The 17,854-nt window shown below is 35.1% G+C and overlaps 2 protein-coding genes across 2 annotated transcripts; both read right to left on the bottom strand.

Moving 5' to 3' along the window:
* Positions 1-33: 33 nt before the first annotated feature.
* Positions 34-14,909, bottom strand: thoc1 (THO complex 1). The gene is made up of 21 exons (XM_051134138.1): positions 14,757-14,909; positions 14,244-14,317; positions 14,091-14,151; positions 13,900-13,969; positions 13,681-13,799; positions 12,150-12,198; positions 11,821-11,916; positions 11,635-11,717; positions 11,430-11,503; positions 11,193-11,301; positions 10,888-11,022; positions 10,674-10,774; positions 7,054-7,120; positions 6,909-6,959; positions 6,690-6,760; positions 5,128-5,223; positions 4,971-5,036; positions 4,806-4,889; positions 4,570-4,717; positions 2,645-2,729; positions 34-407 (listed from the first exon to the last, which is right to left on the bottom strand). Exons 1-21 carry the CDS (start codon positions 14,805-14,807, stop codon positions 130-132), a joined length of 1,968 nt encoding a protein of 655 aa, XP_050990095.1. The 5' UTR covers positions 14,808-14,909; the 3' UTR covers positions 34-129.
* An 828-nt stretch (positions 14,910-15,737) lies between these two features.
* Positions 15,738-16,612, bottom strand: LOC127180184 (heat shock protein 30-like). Its single transcript, XM_051134158.1, has one exon. The coding sequence runs from the start codon at positions 16,511-16,513 to the stop codon at positions 15,866-15,868; it is 648 nt and encodes a 215-aa protein (XP_050990115.1). The 5' UTR covers positions 16,514-16,612; the 3' UTR covers positions 15,738-15,865.
* Positions 16,613-17,854: the final 1,242 nt, after the last annotated feature.

The raw sequence follows: 17,854 nt of genomic DNA, 5'->3' as shown, positions 1-17,854 counted from the left end.
TCTCGTGTGTATTTTACAAACAAAACTATTGAATCCATTTCAAATGAACATTTATTTCAAAAATGTAAAGAATGCATTTCATTGAAGTACAGACAAGAGTTTAAAACCAAACAAGAAAGTGATATAAAGTTATGTTTCACTGAGACCTTCTGCAACGTTACTGAAACCAGCCGAGTTCAGAGCCGTGACCAGGCTCTCCATCGTAGCTTGAGGGCCTTCTCGGTCCTGCCAGGCCACCAGCAGCATCTTGGCCTGTAGTTCTACATCCTCGCTGTCAGACTCTATCACACGGATCTCCTTCTCGCTCATCTCCAGATGGTCTGCCAACGTCTTCCACTGGGACCCGAGCTTGGCCGCGATCTCATCCATCTGACTGTTGGTCACTGTCTTGCTCTGAATGCTGGGACCTAGGAAAAGAGTTTACTTTGAGTCATCGAACAAGCTTTGACATGCTCTTATGCTAGCTCAGATGCATAATCTAGTGTTGCAAACATTGACAACATTGCAAGGCATCCGGTAACGGACAGTAGTTTACACGGCAGGTCTTGACATGCGTCTGATGTGACCACTTATAATTGGATTTCATCACAACCTATAGAACTGACCTGCAGAAAGAAGTTGAGAAGACCATGAGGCACACTACAAGTATCCACATTGCTCTTACTACATTTTTAGGGGTCATGCCACAAAGGCAAACACCTTGTAACCTTACTATACAATCAAACCAAACCAATCTGAAGCGTCACCAACTGCTTACAATTTTACTTACGCTTATGCTATAACCATAAGGCCTAGTAATGCAATTTCTGACTTAAATGCATGACAGTTCTAAGAATTTTAGCCAATTCTGAAGATGGGATAATAATAATGGGATATCATAACTAAGGCTGTTCTGTCAACAAGTAGTGAAAATCATACACCAAACTGTTCTCCTATAACGCTCTGACGAATTTCATGCCATGCAGACCAAAGTGGATGTGAGGCTGCATCTCCACAATGCTTAGGCATATTGTGATTACCATCACATATTATACTTGGCCAAAAATCACTAGACTGGTTTCTTTAGATTCAGTGCAGAATAAATCAAACAACGCAGTTGAGTGTCAATCATTTTGAATTTTTTCATAAAAAGTTGTTTTATCAATGCACTGACCTTTGATGCTTACCTACGATGTTTAGTCACTACTAAAGCATGAATTTGACGTAAAAAAAAAAGTAAATCTTGATTTTTTTTTTTTGGATTCTTTTTTTTTTTTTTTTTTTTTTTTACAATTTTTAACTAGTCAACTTGAAAATGTAACTACAACACGATTAAAGTAACTAATTTATTAAACCTCCAGTTAAAGAAAATTCTATTTCAAGTGCAACACACAAAGTTGTCAACGTGATGTAAATGAAATTGTCCCAAAAAATAAAAATAAAATATATGGGGGGGTGTATCCTGTGATTTCAAATGATTACAAAATTTGGCCAATTTGGCCAACACATTTTTAACAAAATAAAAGCTTTTTTTAAATATAAGCTTTATTAAATGGAATTGCTTATGAACTGTTGTCCCTACAAAGTCAAAAGTAAACAAACAAACAAACAAAAAAGTTTTTCTTAATAAAGGCCTTCTGAATTCAATCGATGGGACTGTGTTAGAAAAAAAACAAAAAAAAAACAACAATCTCTAGCTTCCGCTACCTGTCGTACACACGTTCACAAGAGAGTAGTGTTCCAGCGGATGATGTAGGATGTAGGTGAACATGGTGACAAATGTGGAAGTGAAAGACACAAAAAAAGGACTTTTAAAGAAAAACTTGGGAAGATTTTGTTATAATCCAAATTTCCTTTGCTGTAAACAAAACTTGGTTCTTGCAATACTAGAATATTCTCACTGGCTACGTCCTATGTCATTCTTGTTTTGTGTCCACTGGAACACCACTCTCACATGAGTACAACAGTTAGCAGACGCTAGAGATTACGGTTTATAAAGATTTAAATATTTTTCTTACACATACACATTGATTCACTTCAGAAGTTCTTTATTAACCCCCTGAAGCTGTGCAGAGCACTTTTTCTGATGGATAGGTGCACTTTATTTTGCTTTAAAATCTCAACAGCCATTCACTGCCATTATAAGGCTTGAAAGGGCCAGAACATTTTTTAATATAACTCCGATTGTATGCGTTTGAACGAAGAAAGTCATATACACTTAGGATGGCTTGAAGGCGAGTAAATCATGGGGTAATTTTCATTTTTGGGTGAGCTATCGCTTTAACTGACACACTCAAAACATTTCCCAAAATAATTACAATCTGCTACTGACTACCTCCGTTATGTGCTACAATATGTGGCTGCAGCTGCTGTAAACTGTGGTACTTTTTCCCCCTAATTTCTTTGCTTGCCTCAAGCAAAAATGAACTCCTGTTGTCCTTGAAACTTTTATCCTACATTTACGTGCCGTTCTGTGATGATGCTTTGAAAACAAAACCAAAAGTGCAAAGTGAGACGATCAACACGACTCCCATTGAGTCATTTCCTGGCAACTACTGCCACATTGTTGCAAAAACCCCCTCGTTCTGATCCAAAAAAAATAGTGTCAACAGAATCCAGCAAGAAGTGCAACAGTAGTTCTGATTGAAAAAAAAAACAAACTCACTGTCATTGCTCTCTTTTAACAGGTTATCTCCATTCTCATCATCATCCTCCTCTCCTGTTTTTATCTCCTCAGAAGGAAGGTCTTTCTGTTTGAAAAAAAAAAAAAAAAAAAAAAAAACACAGATTCATTAGAGCTTCTGGGTTTTAAACTATTGCTTAAAATATTCAATATATGAGTGATTTTTGTAATTTAAATGTAAAATTTAATTATATTGCACACCTCCATTAATATTGGCACTCTTGGTAAATGTGAGCAAAATGGATTAATAATATATATATTTTTAAATCTACCCTTTAAAATTCAATTACACAAACCAAATGGGAATTTAATAATTTTTTTCTCCAAAATATGCACCAAAATTATTACTAAATTCTAAAGGTAAAAGAAAAAGTTTTTGCTTTCTTGCCACAGTTGCCTCTGTCTTGCTCACTGAGAAATTCAAGCATTATGAATCACCTTTCTAGCAGCTCCCTGTTTAAACTAGGACTGGATGATAAACTGATATCTATATTTATTAAAGGAAAAGTCCATTTCCAGAACAACAACTTACAGATAATGTACTCACCCCCTTGTCATCCAAGATGTTCATGTGTTTTTTTCTTAGAAATTAGAAAGAAATTATGTTTTTTGAGAAAAACACTTCAGGATTTTTCTTCATATAATGGACTGATATGGTGCCCCGATTTTGAACTTCCAAAATGCAGTTTAAATGCAGCCTTAAACGATCCCAGCCGAGGAAAAAGGGTCTTATCTAGCGAAATGATTGGTTATTTTCATTTAAAAAACACAATTTAAAGACTTTCTCAAATGCTCGTCTTGTCTCGCTCTCCCTGAACTCTGTGTATTCTGGTTCAAGACAGTTAGGGTATGTCGAAAAACTCCAATCGTATTTTCTCCCTCTTCTTCAAAAATCATTTCAAAATCATCCTACATCACTGCAGAAGTACTGACCCAGTCTTCATAAAAGTGAACATGCAAAGATCATCAAACACCCTTAACAAAAAAGGTAAAACAGTGATATAAGACGATTTTGAAGTTGAGGGAGAACATGAGATGGGAGTTTTTCGACATGCCCTAACTGTCATGAACTGGAAAAAAACAGTCCAGATTAAAAAGTATAGAAACTGTATTATTTTTATGAAAATAACCGATCGTTTTGTTAGATAAGACCCTTCTTCCTCGGCCATGATCACTTACAACCGCATTTGGGATCGTTTGAAGCCGCATTTAAACTGCATTTTGGAAGTTCAAAAACGGGACACCATATCAGTCCATTATATGGAGAAAAATGCTGAAATGTTTTCCTCAAAAAACAATTTCTTTATGGCTGAAAAAAGAAAGACATGAACATCTTGGATGACAAGGGGGTGAGTACAACTTTTCATTGTTCCACATTTTGTCTACTACACATACTCAAGCATGCCAGATGCTTGTGCATGCTCAAAAATAACAGTTCCTTATTGGCACCTATGGTTTCATGAAGAACCCGTAACATCCACTTAAGTTTTCCATTACACAATTAGTTCTTTACAGCAGGAAAGGCTTCTTTAGGTTATTAATATAAAACTGCTCTTTTAAGAACTGAATGGTTCCCAAAATGCATCACTGCAAAAAAAAAAAAAAAAACATTTCATAAGCTTTATTTTTAGGAGTGTGGTGAGGGGTACCACTAATTGTGGAATGCATGTATTTCAGAAAACAAATAGGCTTCAGTTACTTTAATAATTAGACTGTTGTGAATATGTCAATGAAAGACCAAAAGACTTTTTCCATGGACTGTTTTGCTCATATTTACCAAGGGTGCCAATATCTGTTGACGGCACTGTATATATCAGCCGTTGAAAAGCCTATACTGGTCAAGCACTAGTTTGGATGTTATCTACATTCTAGAAAACTCTCTAGTGTCAGATGGGATATCCACTCACAGGAAGCTCTTTGGCCAATTTGATGACCATGTTTTCCAGATAGTCTGCCAGACTCTTGAACTGCTGGTTGGTGGGCTGGAAGAAGTGAGGACTCCTCCTGGAGAGCAATCGCAAGGCTCGCCAGCCGTAGTTGGAGTTACGCACCACTCTGAGGGAAGACGACAAACAAACTCATTTATTCCAGTGACTAATTCTGATGAATTTGATGCATAGTTTGATCATTTGTGAGACTGTACTTGTATTCATCCTCAACCATGTTTACAGGATCTGCCTGTTCGATAGCTTCTTCAAAAAATTCCTCCAGCGATGGCATGAACTCCCTTTAACAGACACATGTGTTAATGCAGCATTTCTCACGTTAAGCATCTTTAAGCAAGCGTTCAGCAAAGATGCTTACAAACCTGCTGTCTGACTTGCAGGCCTCCATATTGTCAGGGTTTAGATTCCAGAGTCTTGTGAGTTCGTCACTGTTGATGGTCAAGAACGGCAGAAATGCAAAATCAGATCTGAATTGAAAACTTAACCTCTGTTATACAAGATACACAAATACCATCTTACTTTCCCATGAGGATTTTGCGATCAGGTCCCTTCCCCAAAAATTCCTCTGGTGCTTGTCTCTTTCTGCTGGGACGGATGGGTTTGGTCTCTGCTGGTCTGAGGAAACACATAACTTTATTGACATATCCATTCATAACTAAATAAAGAGCAGTGACCACACATGAAACCTAAAGTGAAGTCAGCAGAGTGACAGGAAGTGAAAACGTTAGCAATTAATTTACGCAAATTAAGCATTTTGATTTAATGCAGCCCAAAATGATATAATTTGCAGTAGCTTTTCACAAAAACTAAGACGTTATTTGAAGATTTTTCAGAGTGAAATCTTTTTCTCTTTATACAGTTACAGATATTTAAGTAAAGTGGTCATGCTCGTTTTTAATGTTTTGATGTACCATCATGCCTGTAAGTGAAATTTTATTTTTCTTCTTTGACTATTACAGTTTTTGGGTCTCCAGCAGAAGTTTTTACACTGGTAGGACTCTAATCAAGCAAATGACCTATAGATATACTTTTTGGATTAATGCAGCCCAAAAAGATAATTTGCAATAGCTTTTCTTAAAAAGATGTTATTTGCAGGCTCTTACTGATTTTTCAGGTGCATTTTGAGAGCAGCAAAGCGGTTTATTATAAATATAATAATTACAAAATTAAATCATTATACACTGTTGGCTGCTCATTGCAAAATTCTGCCTATTTAAGACTCCTCAAATCATCAAATAAATAAGCCAAGCTTCCAAGGAGGATAAAATACAGTGATTAAATTCTCAATGTTCAATCAATAATCTGATATAAATTATAAGCAAATACCACTTGAAAGCAATTTGCTGCAACAGCAACAGGGGGGGGAAAGTCATTTCCACAACAGCTCTATTAGAAACCACTTTGAAGCTTTTTCAGCTTGTTTTGTACTTGAAATTTTGTATGTTTGCACACATGCATATCATACTTGAACATTTAAATCTTAAGCATATGTGACCCCAGACCACAAAACCAGTCATAAGTAGCATGGATGTATTTGTAGCAATAGCCAACAATACATTGAATGGGTCAAAATGATTGATTTTTCTTTTATGCCAAAAATAATAAGTAAAGATTTTCTGTAAATGTCCTACCGTAAATATATTAAAACTTACTTTTTGATGAATAATATGCATTGTAAAGAACTTAATTTGGACAATGAAGGTGATTTTTGTTGCACCCTCATATCCTAACAAACCATACATCAAAGGAAAGCTCATTTATTTAGCTTTCAGATGATGTATAAATCTCAATTTCAGAAAATTGACTCTTATGACTGGTTTTGTGGTCACATATGTAATATATGCACATATTATGCAGATGTAAAATTTTAATTGTATAAAATCTCATTAGTACCATAAACTAACAAAGCAAAACTAAACTGATTTTACAACATTTGGGTATATTTGTGGTATCTGTTTACATGTCAACATGTCTAGTCTTTTCCAAACTGTGCATGCTTCTTCAGAATCAGTTCATTACTATAACTAGCTCATTTCAACTACATTACCAAAAGCTGGATTCTTGTGCTGTTTATTTAATACCTTTCTTTCACAAAGCTTGGACAGCCTTCATTTTTCCAAGAGTTCCAGTTTTCTTCTGTGTTCAGGATGTGCTTTGGGAGATATAATGAATAAATGAAGATGAAACAAAACTTTTAGAGAGCACTAGGCTGCAATTTCATTATATATTCATCACAAGATAAGAGAGAAAGCTAAAACCTCTTTGACCATATGAGCGTATGATTTGCAGATACTACTTACCTCAACCATAGAAGCAAACTTGTCACCATCTGGAGGGGTTTCTCTCAGTAACTTAAATGGTAGGAAAGGTAATAAAACGTGACATAACAGTGTAATTAATATGTAAAACACAAACCAATCAGTGATTCTTAAGGCTGAGACTAACCTGATAGACTAGTTTGGTTGTGTCCTCAATCCACAAAGACTGATCGTCGTTCAAAACACAGCTGGAACTGCAAAGGTTAGAGAGAAATTGCAGTGAAAAACTAGATGAAAAATTTAGGTTGACTTGAGAAAGCCTAGGCTGAAAGCTTAAAGCAGCTGTAAAAGCTTGAAGTTTGAAAATTTAGATAGATTACATTGATACTGTTGCTAGCATGTTTCTAGTATTATTATCGAGTTACTAGCATGTTGTTAGCATGTTAATAGCATGCTGCTAGCATGATTACCAAATTACTATCATGTTTCTAACATGATTAGCAAATTACTAACATGTTGTTAGCATGCTTGGCATGTTCATAGCACGTTACTATGATTACCAAATTACTAGCATGTTTCTAACATGATTAGCAAATTACTAGCATGTTACTAGTATGATTAACAAGTTACTAACATGTTTTTAGCATGATTAACAAGTTACTAGCATGCTGCTAGCATGATTAGCAAGTTACTAGCGTGTTGTTAACATTATCATGTTACTAACATATTTCTAACATGATTAACAGGTTCTAGCATGATTCTAGCATGATTAGCATGTTACTAGCATGTTGTTAGAATGATTTTCAACTTACTAGCATGTTGCTAACATCTTGTTAGCAAGTTACTTGCATGTTGTTAGCATTCTTGGCATGTTCATAGCATGTTAGCATGATTACCAAATTACTAGCATGTTGCTAGTATGAATAACAAGTTACTAATGTGTTGTTAGCATGATAAACAAGTTACTACCATGATTAGCAAGTTACCAGCATGATTAACATGTTCCTAACATGTTGCTAACCTATTTCTAGTATAATTAACAGGTCACTATCATGATTCTAGCATGATTAGCATTTTATTAACATGTTTTGATGTTATGATTATCAAGTTACTAGTATGTTGTTAGCATTAGCATGTTACTAACATATTTCTAACATGATTAGCAAGTTACCAGCATGATAACCATGTTACTAGCATGTTGCTAACCTATGATTAACAGGTTACTAGCATGATTCTAGCATGATTAGCATGTTACTAGCATGTTGTTAGAATGATTATCAACTTGCTAACATGTTGCTAACATCATGTTAGCAAGTTACTTGCATGTTATTAGCATGATTATCAAGTTACTAGCATGTTGTTAACATGCTTGGCATGTTCATAGCATGTTAGCATGATTACCAAAGTACTAGCATGTTTCTAACATGATTAACAAATTACTAGCTTGTTATTTATGTTGCTAGTATAAACAACAAGTTACTAATGTGTTGTTAGCATGATTAACAAGTTACTACCACGATTAACAAGTTGCTAACATTTTTTTAGCATGATTAGTAAGCTACTAGCATGTTGTTAGCATTAGCAAGTTACTAACATGTTGTTAGCATTAACATGTTACTAACATATTTCTAGCATGATTAGCAAGTTACCAGCATGACTACCATGTCCCTAACATGTTGCTAACCTATTTCTAGTATAATTAACAGGTTACTAGCATGATTCTAGCATGATTAACATTTTATTAACATGTTTTGATGTTATGATTATCAAGTTACTAGTATGTTGTTAACATGTTTGGCATGTTCATAGCATGTTAGCATGATTACCAAAGTACTAGTATGTTTCTAACATGATTAACAAATTACTAGCATGTTGCTAGTATGAATAACAAGTTACTAATGTGTTGTTAGCATGATTAGCAAGTTACTACCATGATTAGCAAGTTGCTAACATGTTTTTAGCATGATTAACAAGTTACTAGCATGATTCTAGCATGATTAGCATTTTATTAACATGTTTTGATGTTATGATTATCAAGTTACTAGTATGTTGTTAACATGCTTGGCATGTTCATAGCATGTTAGCATGATTACCAAAGTACTAGTATGTTTCTAACATGATTAACAAATTACTAGCATGTTGCTAGTATGAATAACAAGTTACTAATGTGTTGTTAGCATGATTAGCAAGTTACTACCATGATTAGCAAGTTGCTAACATGTTTTTAGCATGATTAACAAGTTACTAGCATGCTGCTAGCATGATTAGCAAGTTACTAGCATGTTGTTAACATTATCATGTTACTAACATGTTTCTAACATGATTAGCAAGTTACCAGCATGACCACCATGTCCCTAACATGTTGCTAACCTATTTCTAGTATAATTAACAGGTTACTAGCATGATTCTAGCATGATTAGCATTTTATTAACATGTTTTGATGTTATGATTATCAACTTACTAGTATGTTGTTAACATGCTTGGCATGTTCATAGCATGTTAGCATGATTACCAAAGTACTAGTATGTTTCTAACATGATTAACAAATTACTAGCATGTTGCTAGTATGAATAACAAGTTACTAATGTGTTGTTAGCATGATTAACAAGTTACTACCACGATTAACAAGTTGCTAACATGTTTTTAGCTTGATTAACAAGTTACTAGCATGTTGTTAGCATGTTTCTAACATGATTAACAGCTTACTAACATGTTAGCATGATTAGCAAGTTACTAGCATGTTGTTAGCATTAGCAAGTTACTAGCATGTTGATAGCATTAACGTGTTACTAACATATTTCTAGCATGATTAGCAAGTTACCAGCATGACCACCATGTCCCTAACATGTTGCTAACCTATTTCTAGTATAATTAACAGGTTACTAGCATGATTCTAGCATGATTAGCATTTTATTAACATGTTTTGATGTTATGATTATCAACTTACTAGTATGTTGTTAACATGCTTGGCATGTTCATAGCATGTTAGCATGATTACCAAAGTACTAGTATGTTTCTAACATGATTAACAAATTACTAGCATGTTGCTAGTATGAATAACAAGTTACTAATGTGTTGTTAGCATGATTAACAAGTTACTACCACGATTAACAAGTTGCTAACATGTTTTTAGCTTGATTAACAAGTTACTAGCATGTTGTTAGCATGTTTCTAACATGATTAACAGCTTACTAACATGTTAGCATGATTAGCAAGTTACTAGCATGTTGTTAGCATTAGCAAGTTACTAGCATGTTGATAGCATTAACGTGTTACTCACATATTTCTAGCATGATTACCAAGTTACCAGCATGACTACCATGTTCTTAACATGTTGCTAACCTATTTCTAGCATGATTAACAGGTTACTAGCATGATTCTAGCATGATTAGCATTTTATTAACATGTTGTTATGATGTTATGTTTATCAACTTACTAGCATGTTGCTAGCATTATTACCAAGTTACTAGCATGTTGCCAGTATGGTTGACGAGTTAGTAACATGTTTCTAGCATCATTAGCAAGTTACTAGCATGTTGCTAGCTTTATTAACATGTTACTAGCATGATTAGCAACTTACTAGCATGATTGTAGTTGATAGTCTTGTCTAGATTAGAGATATTAGAATGGAAGTTTGAATGAGTTTAAATGGATTAGAAATAGTACATAGAACGGAACTTTCTTAAGCCAACCTTACAATTATTGGCAAACAGCAGGGCAAACTGTACTTTACTGTTATCATTACAGCTTGAAAAGTCTGCATTATGACTAAAAAGGATGCTGAATATGCTTGATGTTTCCCCTGACCTCTTGAACTTGACCTGGCCCTTGAGATACTGGAAGAGGATGAGATACTGAAGCAGAATGTGTCGTCTGAAGTTGCTGTCACTCAACTGAAGATCCATCAACTGCAAAAAGAAAGGAAATTTGCCTTGTGTTACCAGGTCACTGACTGGAGTGTACAAATAACAGCTAGATTGTTTTATTGAACAACTGATTAATAAAGACTGGAAAAACCAACTTTCTCACTGGTGAGGAACTTGGCAAAGTAGACGTGGTCTCCAGCAGCAGTCCTCATCTCCTCCAGCTTTCTCTTTGACGCCTGCATGTCATCCAGTTTGTAGCTCTTGAACACAGCTAGTGTCTCATCTGAAAACTGCACAGAGAACACAATCGAGGGGACATTAAAACAAGATACAGGTGGGTCAAGCATGTCACCAGTTTGACCTTAATAAATACATTTAACCTCAAATGAATCCAAAAGGACTTCCTTGGAGGAAGATTTTAATTCGGATAAAACCATGAGATAATTAAATGTTAAAATACCTTAAGAAAAGTCATCCATAAGAACTTGTCGTAGCATTGCACAGGGTTTCTGAAATAGTCCTGCAATGTCCAGAATTTTCTGTACAAGTTGTAGTCAATAGGAATGGAGCTACAAAACAAAAGCCCTCTGAATTACACGCTAATACAGCAATTAAGTGTTCGCTAACAGAATAAATATAGCAAAAGCAAGACACTGATTTATAACTTTGAGGTTTTGAAAATACAAATATCGTTTACCAGGGAGCAGGTGCATCTTCATCACCCATCTCTCCCTCCTCCACTTCCATCCCATCCTCCTTAACTTCTGTGTGCTTGAAAAAAAAAAATATGACATTTAATGCAAAATCGCCTATAGGCGTCTGTCAGTTTCATTCACATTTTCTGCTTGCATGTACTTTCGAAAATATCAGATTAAATCAATCATCTGTCAGCATGACTTTACCTGCAGTCCAAGTGTGCTGTCCTGCTCATTTTTATTGAACACTGTGATGTTATCAAGGTTGAATTGACTCTGTAAGTTCAGGCCTGTAATACAAGGGAAAAACATAAATCAACAAAGTAAAAATAACCACTGAACAAAGAACCAAGAAAAATAAGAAATGTAAAAAAAAAAAAAAAAAAAACATACCTGATTTTTCTGACAAAGGAAAGAGACGTGCTAAAAACAGCTGGATTCGTCCACAAAACACTGTGTTCTGAGACTTAGAGAGTCTCCTGAGCAGATCTGTAGGCAAACACAGTGGTAACGTTAGGCTACTCCAGCACATTTGCAGTAAAGAATTATGCACCCAAATATGTGCACATTAGGGCTGAGTATTTAGACAAAATTCACAATTTGATTTAGATTTTTACATTTCAACAAACTATAGCAGAAACGTCATTATATCATTAAAAAAATATAATAAATTTTGATTATAATACACATTTTTGTTATACAAATTGACAATTAAAACTCACCATTGCACATTCGTAACAAGTAATTTTTTCCAGCAGAGTAAAACGTATTCTGTAAAAAAGAGCAAAGAGCAAACATTAATAATACAGATGCAAGCAGCAATTAAGAGGTCGAACATGCTAATAGTAAGAAGACTGACTAAACAAACCATTCTGATGATGGTTTTAGACAGCTGATTCAAAATCTATTAACATAACTTAATGTTAAAAATGTTGTAAATATCTCATTCAGTTTATCATAGCTATATCTATTTACCAAAAAAGTGAAGACACTAATGATGTGAGTCAACCTTGGTAAAGATTGCCTGAAACTTCTCGAAGTACAAAAAGGTATTTTTTTTTTTAATGGAAACTTCAAACACTAAATGTAGCATGACATCACATGGTTCCTAGACAATATTAAAGGATTAGTTCACTTACAGAACAACAATTCCAAGATGTTCATGTCTTTCTTTCTTCAGTCGTAAAGAAATTATGTTTTTTGAGGAAAACATTTTAGGATTTCTCTCCATATAGTAGACTTTAATGGTGCCCCTGAGTTTGAACTTCCAAAATGCAGTTTAAATGCGGCTTCAAAGGGGTCTAAACAATCTAAACGAGGAAGAAGGGTCTTACCTACCTAGCAAAATGACAGTTTTTTTCTATAAAAAAAGGTACAATTTATATACTTCTTGACAGTTAGGGTATGTCAAAAAACATTTTCTCCTCCAACTTCAAAATCATCCTATATCACTGTTTTACCTTTTTTGTAAAGGCTGTTTGATCTTCTTTGCACATTCACTTTGCAAACACTGGATCAGTACTTCTGCAGAGATGTAGGACGATTTTGAATTTGGAGGAGACAATGAGATGGGAGTTTTCGACATACTCTATCTTGAACTGGATTACAGGGAGAACACACAGTCCTAGATAAGACAAGCGTTTAAGGTTAAAAAGTATATCAAAGTATATATTTTTTAGAAAATAACCAATCGTTTCGCTATATAAGACCCTTCTTCCTTGGCTGGGATCATTTAAACTGCATTTTGAAAGATCAAAGTCACGGGCCCCATATCAGTCCATTATATGGAGAAAAATCCTAAAATGTTTTCCTCAAAAACAATTTCTTCACGACTAAAGAAATAAAGACAAGAACACCTTGGATGAGTACATAAGTGTAAATTTTTGCTCTGGAAGTGGACTTCTCCTTTAACACCAAAGTAACACCAGTTTTTATGGTTATTTTGGTCATGTAGCATAGCAATACTATGTTGTTCATTCAGCAACAGTGATAGAAATAGAAGCAAACAACTATGCTCTTAAGTTATTAGCATAAATATGTGTGAGAATTTGAGCTGTTGGTGGCGATTCCATATTTGCCATGGTGTAAATGTCCTCTAACTGTGTGCAAAATTTCATAACTTTCATGCAAGTGGTTTTTTGGGCTGCAAGTAACAATTAAAATAGGTGCCTACACTCCTTTGCTCCTACTGATTTATCCAACTCATATCTACAACAAAAACGACACCCTACCAACTACAAGTTCCAAACTCACAGATTTCCATGTGGAGACATTTTCTTCAACAAAGGAGAAGATTTTGTCACACTGGTCCAGAGGAAGACAGTCGAGAACATCTCCCAGCAGAAGAAAAGGAGTGGTAGCAGAACAGATGCCTTTATGAAAACAATAAATCAATGCAAAAAGATTAATGATCTGGAAATCATTTTCTTAACACTTCAATATTTATATTAAAAGCTGCTACTGCACGTGTACCTTCAGTCACGCCATCTATACTGATGTAGATCAGAGAAAGGAAATCTTCAACGTTCACTTTTTGCTTCACCTGCAAAATAAAGTAAAAGCATTATACACAATAACTCAAATGTAAAATAAATACAAGTACACCAGTGTTCTAAAATAAACAATACACTAAATAATGCAGAAAGAAGCAGCAGCGGACTCACGATCTGCTCTTCGAGAACTCCACGCAGGGCTTGATCAAGAGTGGCTTTCTTTTCAGTTTCACTGTGAAGAATTAAATAAGATTACAAAGAATATCTCAACAGCGCCACATATACAATAACTGACTGTAAATCTTAATAAAGAGCAATTATTACTTTCCAGGCAGGTGGCTGAAAGCGTTGGTCAGAGGTTTACAGTTCCTGATGTCTACAGCACTTTTAGTGGCAGTCTGGAAAAAAAGTTAGGTTGACATAAGTGGAATAAAATAAGTACGGGGTTATAGTATTTATTGACAAAAACACTACATGTAGCATGATATTAGGTGGTTTCCAGACATAATAACACTAAAGTACAGTCAAAGGGCGTTATTTTTGTTCATGTAGCATAGTAATATTATTTTTTTCATTCAGTAACACAGTATTAACATGTGATTCCATCACAGTACCACAAACACCATCTATTTTAAAGCATTCACTAACAAACTACTGTACACAAATGTGTAGTCATATATGTTTACTGCATGCTAACTATATTATGATAATATCTGCCGTTACATATTACTTTGGAGGAAAGACTTGGCAGGCAAGAGATAGAAACAAAACACTCTATCAAATCGACTGCCAATGCCAAAGCACGTTTATCGGGAAAGGTTTGTACTGATAATTTACCGTAAATTTATCTCTGGCTTCTATGAAGTCGAAGTGAGACGGCGGAGACATCTTTACTGGCGCTTTGTCTGTCTGACCCGTTCTACTTCCGGTTCTCTTTCTTCTTCGTTAGTTTAAATGTATTGGAGACACATGCATATCTCCACCTACTGGACTGCTGCGCTCTCTTTATTTATTTATTTATGATTTTTTGCTTTTCCTTCAATTTTTTCCTCTTCTATCTGATGCAGTATGGCTCCCATCATAACTTTTTAAACAATTTAATATACTAGTTTGACAGATCATTAACTGTGAGGTTCTCTTATCTCTTCATTCCAACATTTTTTGTTTTATCAATTACAACTACATGTTCCAGATATGTTAAACCTAGTTAAATATGGTCACATGAACAACATGTGGACAGAACTTTACCTGGAGGACCACTAGAAGTGCACAATTGTCATATTGTCACATATTTACTCTTCAGGATAAATTAAAGTAATGCTATTTGTATGTACTGTATTACAGGGTCTAGACAAGTGTGGGATTGTTTTGCACACAAATTTTAATTTTTGTGTGCAGAAAATTGTGCCATCCCACTGTAAATTCCCTAAACACAAATTTTAAAATATATTTTTATTTTTAAATTTATATAGTTGCAGAAAGCACATAATTTCTGAACAAAATCAACCTAAAATGCAAAATATACAATATTACTGATCCATTTGAAAATGTAAAAAGTAAAAACTGGGTACATAATAGTTGTGTATGTTTTTTAGTGTCTATGTTCATGCAACTGGTCTTAGATATTTTGTCTTTTCTTTCCAATTTTAGCAAATTCATTAACATTTTTATGGTGACATTCGTAAATTGTATTTGTAGCTCTTGTACTTCTTTTAGGCAAGTATTTAATTTTGTTAAGAATTAATTTTGGAGATTTTTTTTTTTTTTACATTTCTTTATCATGTAGAGAAGTATAAAAAAATCTCAAAGAAAGGAAATTTATTTTATGCACTACTTATTTTTTATTTAATTCAATTAAGAATATATATTAAAAAATCCATCTTTTTGTTCATGTAGAAAACAATTAACTAGGACACAATCTTTAAATTAAAATAAAACATGATTGTTTAAGATTGTCCAGCAGAAGGTTGTACTCTGTATTCAGTGCTTTCAGGATTGTCGAGTGTCTTCTGTGCTGCGCTGGCGTCGTGTTGTGTCTCGTCTGTCTCTGGCTGCGTTGTCTTCACAGTTTGACAGTTAATGGGCAGCATCCTCTCAGCTGCTTCAGATGGCTGATTTACTGGTGCCTGTATGTAGAGCTTTCCATCAGCCATGGAGCAGGTCACCGCGTCAGGATTCACTCCTTGAGGCAGATCAAACACTCGTCTGAACTCTTGGATTCTGTAAGAGTACGAGCCTTTCCCATCCTCCTGCTTCTTCTCGCTCTTTCCGCTGACATGCAGCTTCCCGCCCACCTGTCTGCCCGACAGCTCTTCTGGGGAAAAGTCTTTAGTGTCCAGCGTCAAAGCAAAGCCGCTTCCCTCTTTCTCCATTGCGCAGGCGACTGGGTAGATCTCCTGTGAGCGTGGCATCTGCTGGATCTCCTCAAAGATCTTGTGCTGAAGTTTCTCCAGCTGCTCCAGGCTGCTCTTCAGCTCCTGCAGTACCTCTGCGTGTCTGTAAAGAGGTGTGATCTCCTGCCAGAGACTGCGCACTGGCCAGTCAGTTCCCATGAATGAGCTGAGGGAAGGCTGGAATCCATGCAGGCACAACATTTTCAGTGGCTTTTGTGGTTTTGTTTTGCTCCTCAGTCGTGTTGTTTCTCTGGTGGTGTTGTAAGGCTTTTAGATTTGACTCCAGTTCTGTGAGTGGCTTAGCTTTATACTGCGTGTTCATCAGCACCAGCAAGTTCATGAACTTTCCAGGCAGTTCCAGATTCGTCCACTGGGGGCAGCAGAGAGAGAACTGATGACACCTCACCAGACACACTCTCATTTTAGACAATGATGAATAAACATTCATGGATAAATACAGAATTCTCTGGAATTTTTTTTTTTTTTTTTTTTTTTGGTTATTCACAAGTTTTTTGTTTGTTTTTGTTTAACCTGAACTTTTTGAACTTCTTCACTCTGCTCATTCTCTTCCATCTGGTCTGAAATTAATCTTTAAAAGTTTAATTTCATATTCAGTACATCAGAATATTTCGAAGAAAAATATGAAGTGAAAAAACTTTTAAGTGATTGATGTTTAATTTATTTTACTAAAAACATTTTAATTATTAATAGGTAATTACACTAGATGTTTTCTTCCACTTACTTCTATTCATACGCATATCAACGCAGGACACCAGAAACACAAGATCAAGTTAATTTTGCTTAAATAAAGTCAAATAGATTGTATTTTTTGACATTTTGGAATCATTATTTTTTCATACGTGAGCTTGTAAGAAAACATGCCACAGAACATCATATCACGCCCGTTGCAATGTCAGTAGAAAGTCAAGAGTGCTGTAAAAAGAGCCCAGATGATGTCACTTCCTGGGTGCCACAATTTTTAAGTTTTTTTTTCTTCAAATGAGGAAACTCATGTCATAAGTAACAGGTTGAGTGAAATGTGCAGGGCACAGATAATACTAATAAAAGTTGTTAATTTAAAGGTAGTTAAAGGGGTCATCGGATGCCCATTTTCCACAAGTTGATATGATTCTTTAGGGTCTTAATAAAAAAGTCTACAATATACTTTGATATAAATTCTCAATGGTAGTTTAAAACAACATTTTACCATGTCAAAATGAGCTCTGCAAAATCACATTCTGAGGGATTGTTCCTTTAAATGCAAATGAGCTATCATCGCCCCGCCCCTCTCTTCTCTCTGAGATTGTTTACTTTAGCGGCAAAACTTGCTAACTAGCACATTATTAGGAAAGGTGATTGCAGAGATTCTTAAAAAAAACCTTATACTCACTTCTGCTGTAGGTGAAGTTGAATCAGGAATGATTTACGTGAACATAGACACATTATGTAGATCGGGAGGCGCATTCCCTTCACAATCATCATTCCCTTCACACACTGTTTTTTAGTTATTGTTTTTTTTTATTTGACCATACTATATAGACG

The sequence above is a fragment of the Labeo rohita genome, chromosome 2 (assembly GCF_022985175.1).
Source record: "Labeo rohita strain BAU-BD-2019 chromosome 2, IGBB_LRoh.1.0, whole genome shotgun sequence".
In the NCBI taxonomy this organism is placed as follows: Eukaryota; Metazoa; Chordata; class Actinopteri; order Cypriniformes; family Cyprinidae; genus Labeo; species Labeo rohita.
Note: the sequence above shows the minus strand (reverse complement) of the source record. Positions and strands in the feature narration are given on the sequence as shown.

Bases quoted from the DNA above. Each gene is read 5' to 3' on its own strand.
- thoc1 (XM_051134138.1), bottom strand. From the start codon at position 14,807: ATGTCTCCGCCGTCTCACTTCGACTTCATAGAAGCCAGAGATAAATTT. The intron at 11,023-11,192 runs GTATTTTAACAT...TTCTCTGTGCAG, and splicing joins TATGGATGACTTTTCTTAAG to TTTTCAGATGAGACACTAGC. The intron at 408-2,644 runs GTGAGTTTGTTT...CTCTTTTCCTAG, and splicing joins GTTAAAAGAGAGCAATGACA to GTCCCAGCATTCAGAGCAAG.
- LOC127180184 (XM_051134158.1), bottom strand. From the start codon at position 16,513: ATGTTGTGCCTGCATGGATTCCAGCCTTCCCTCAGCTCATTCATGGGA.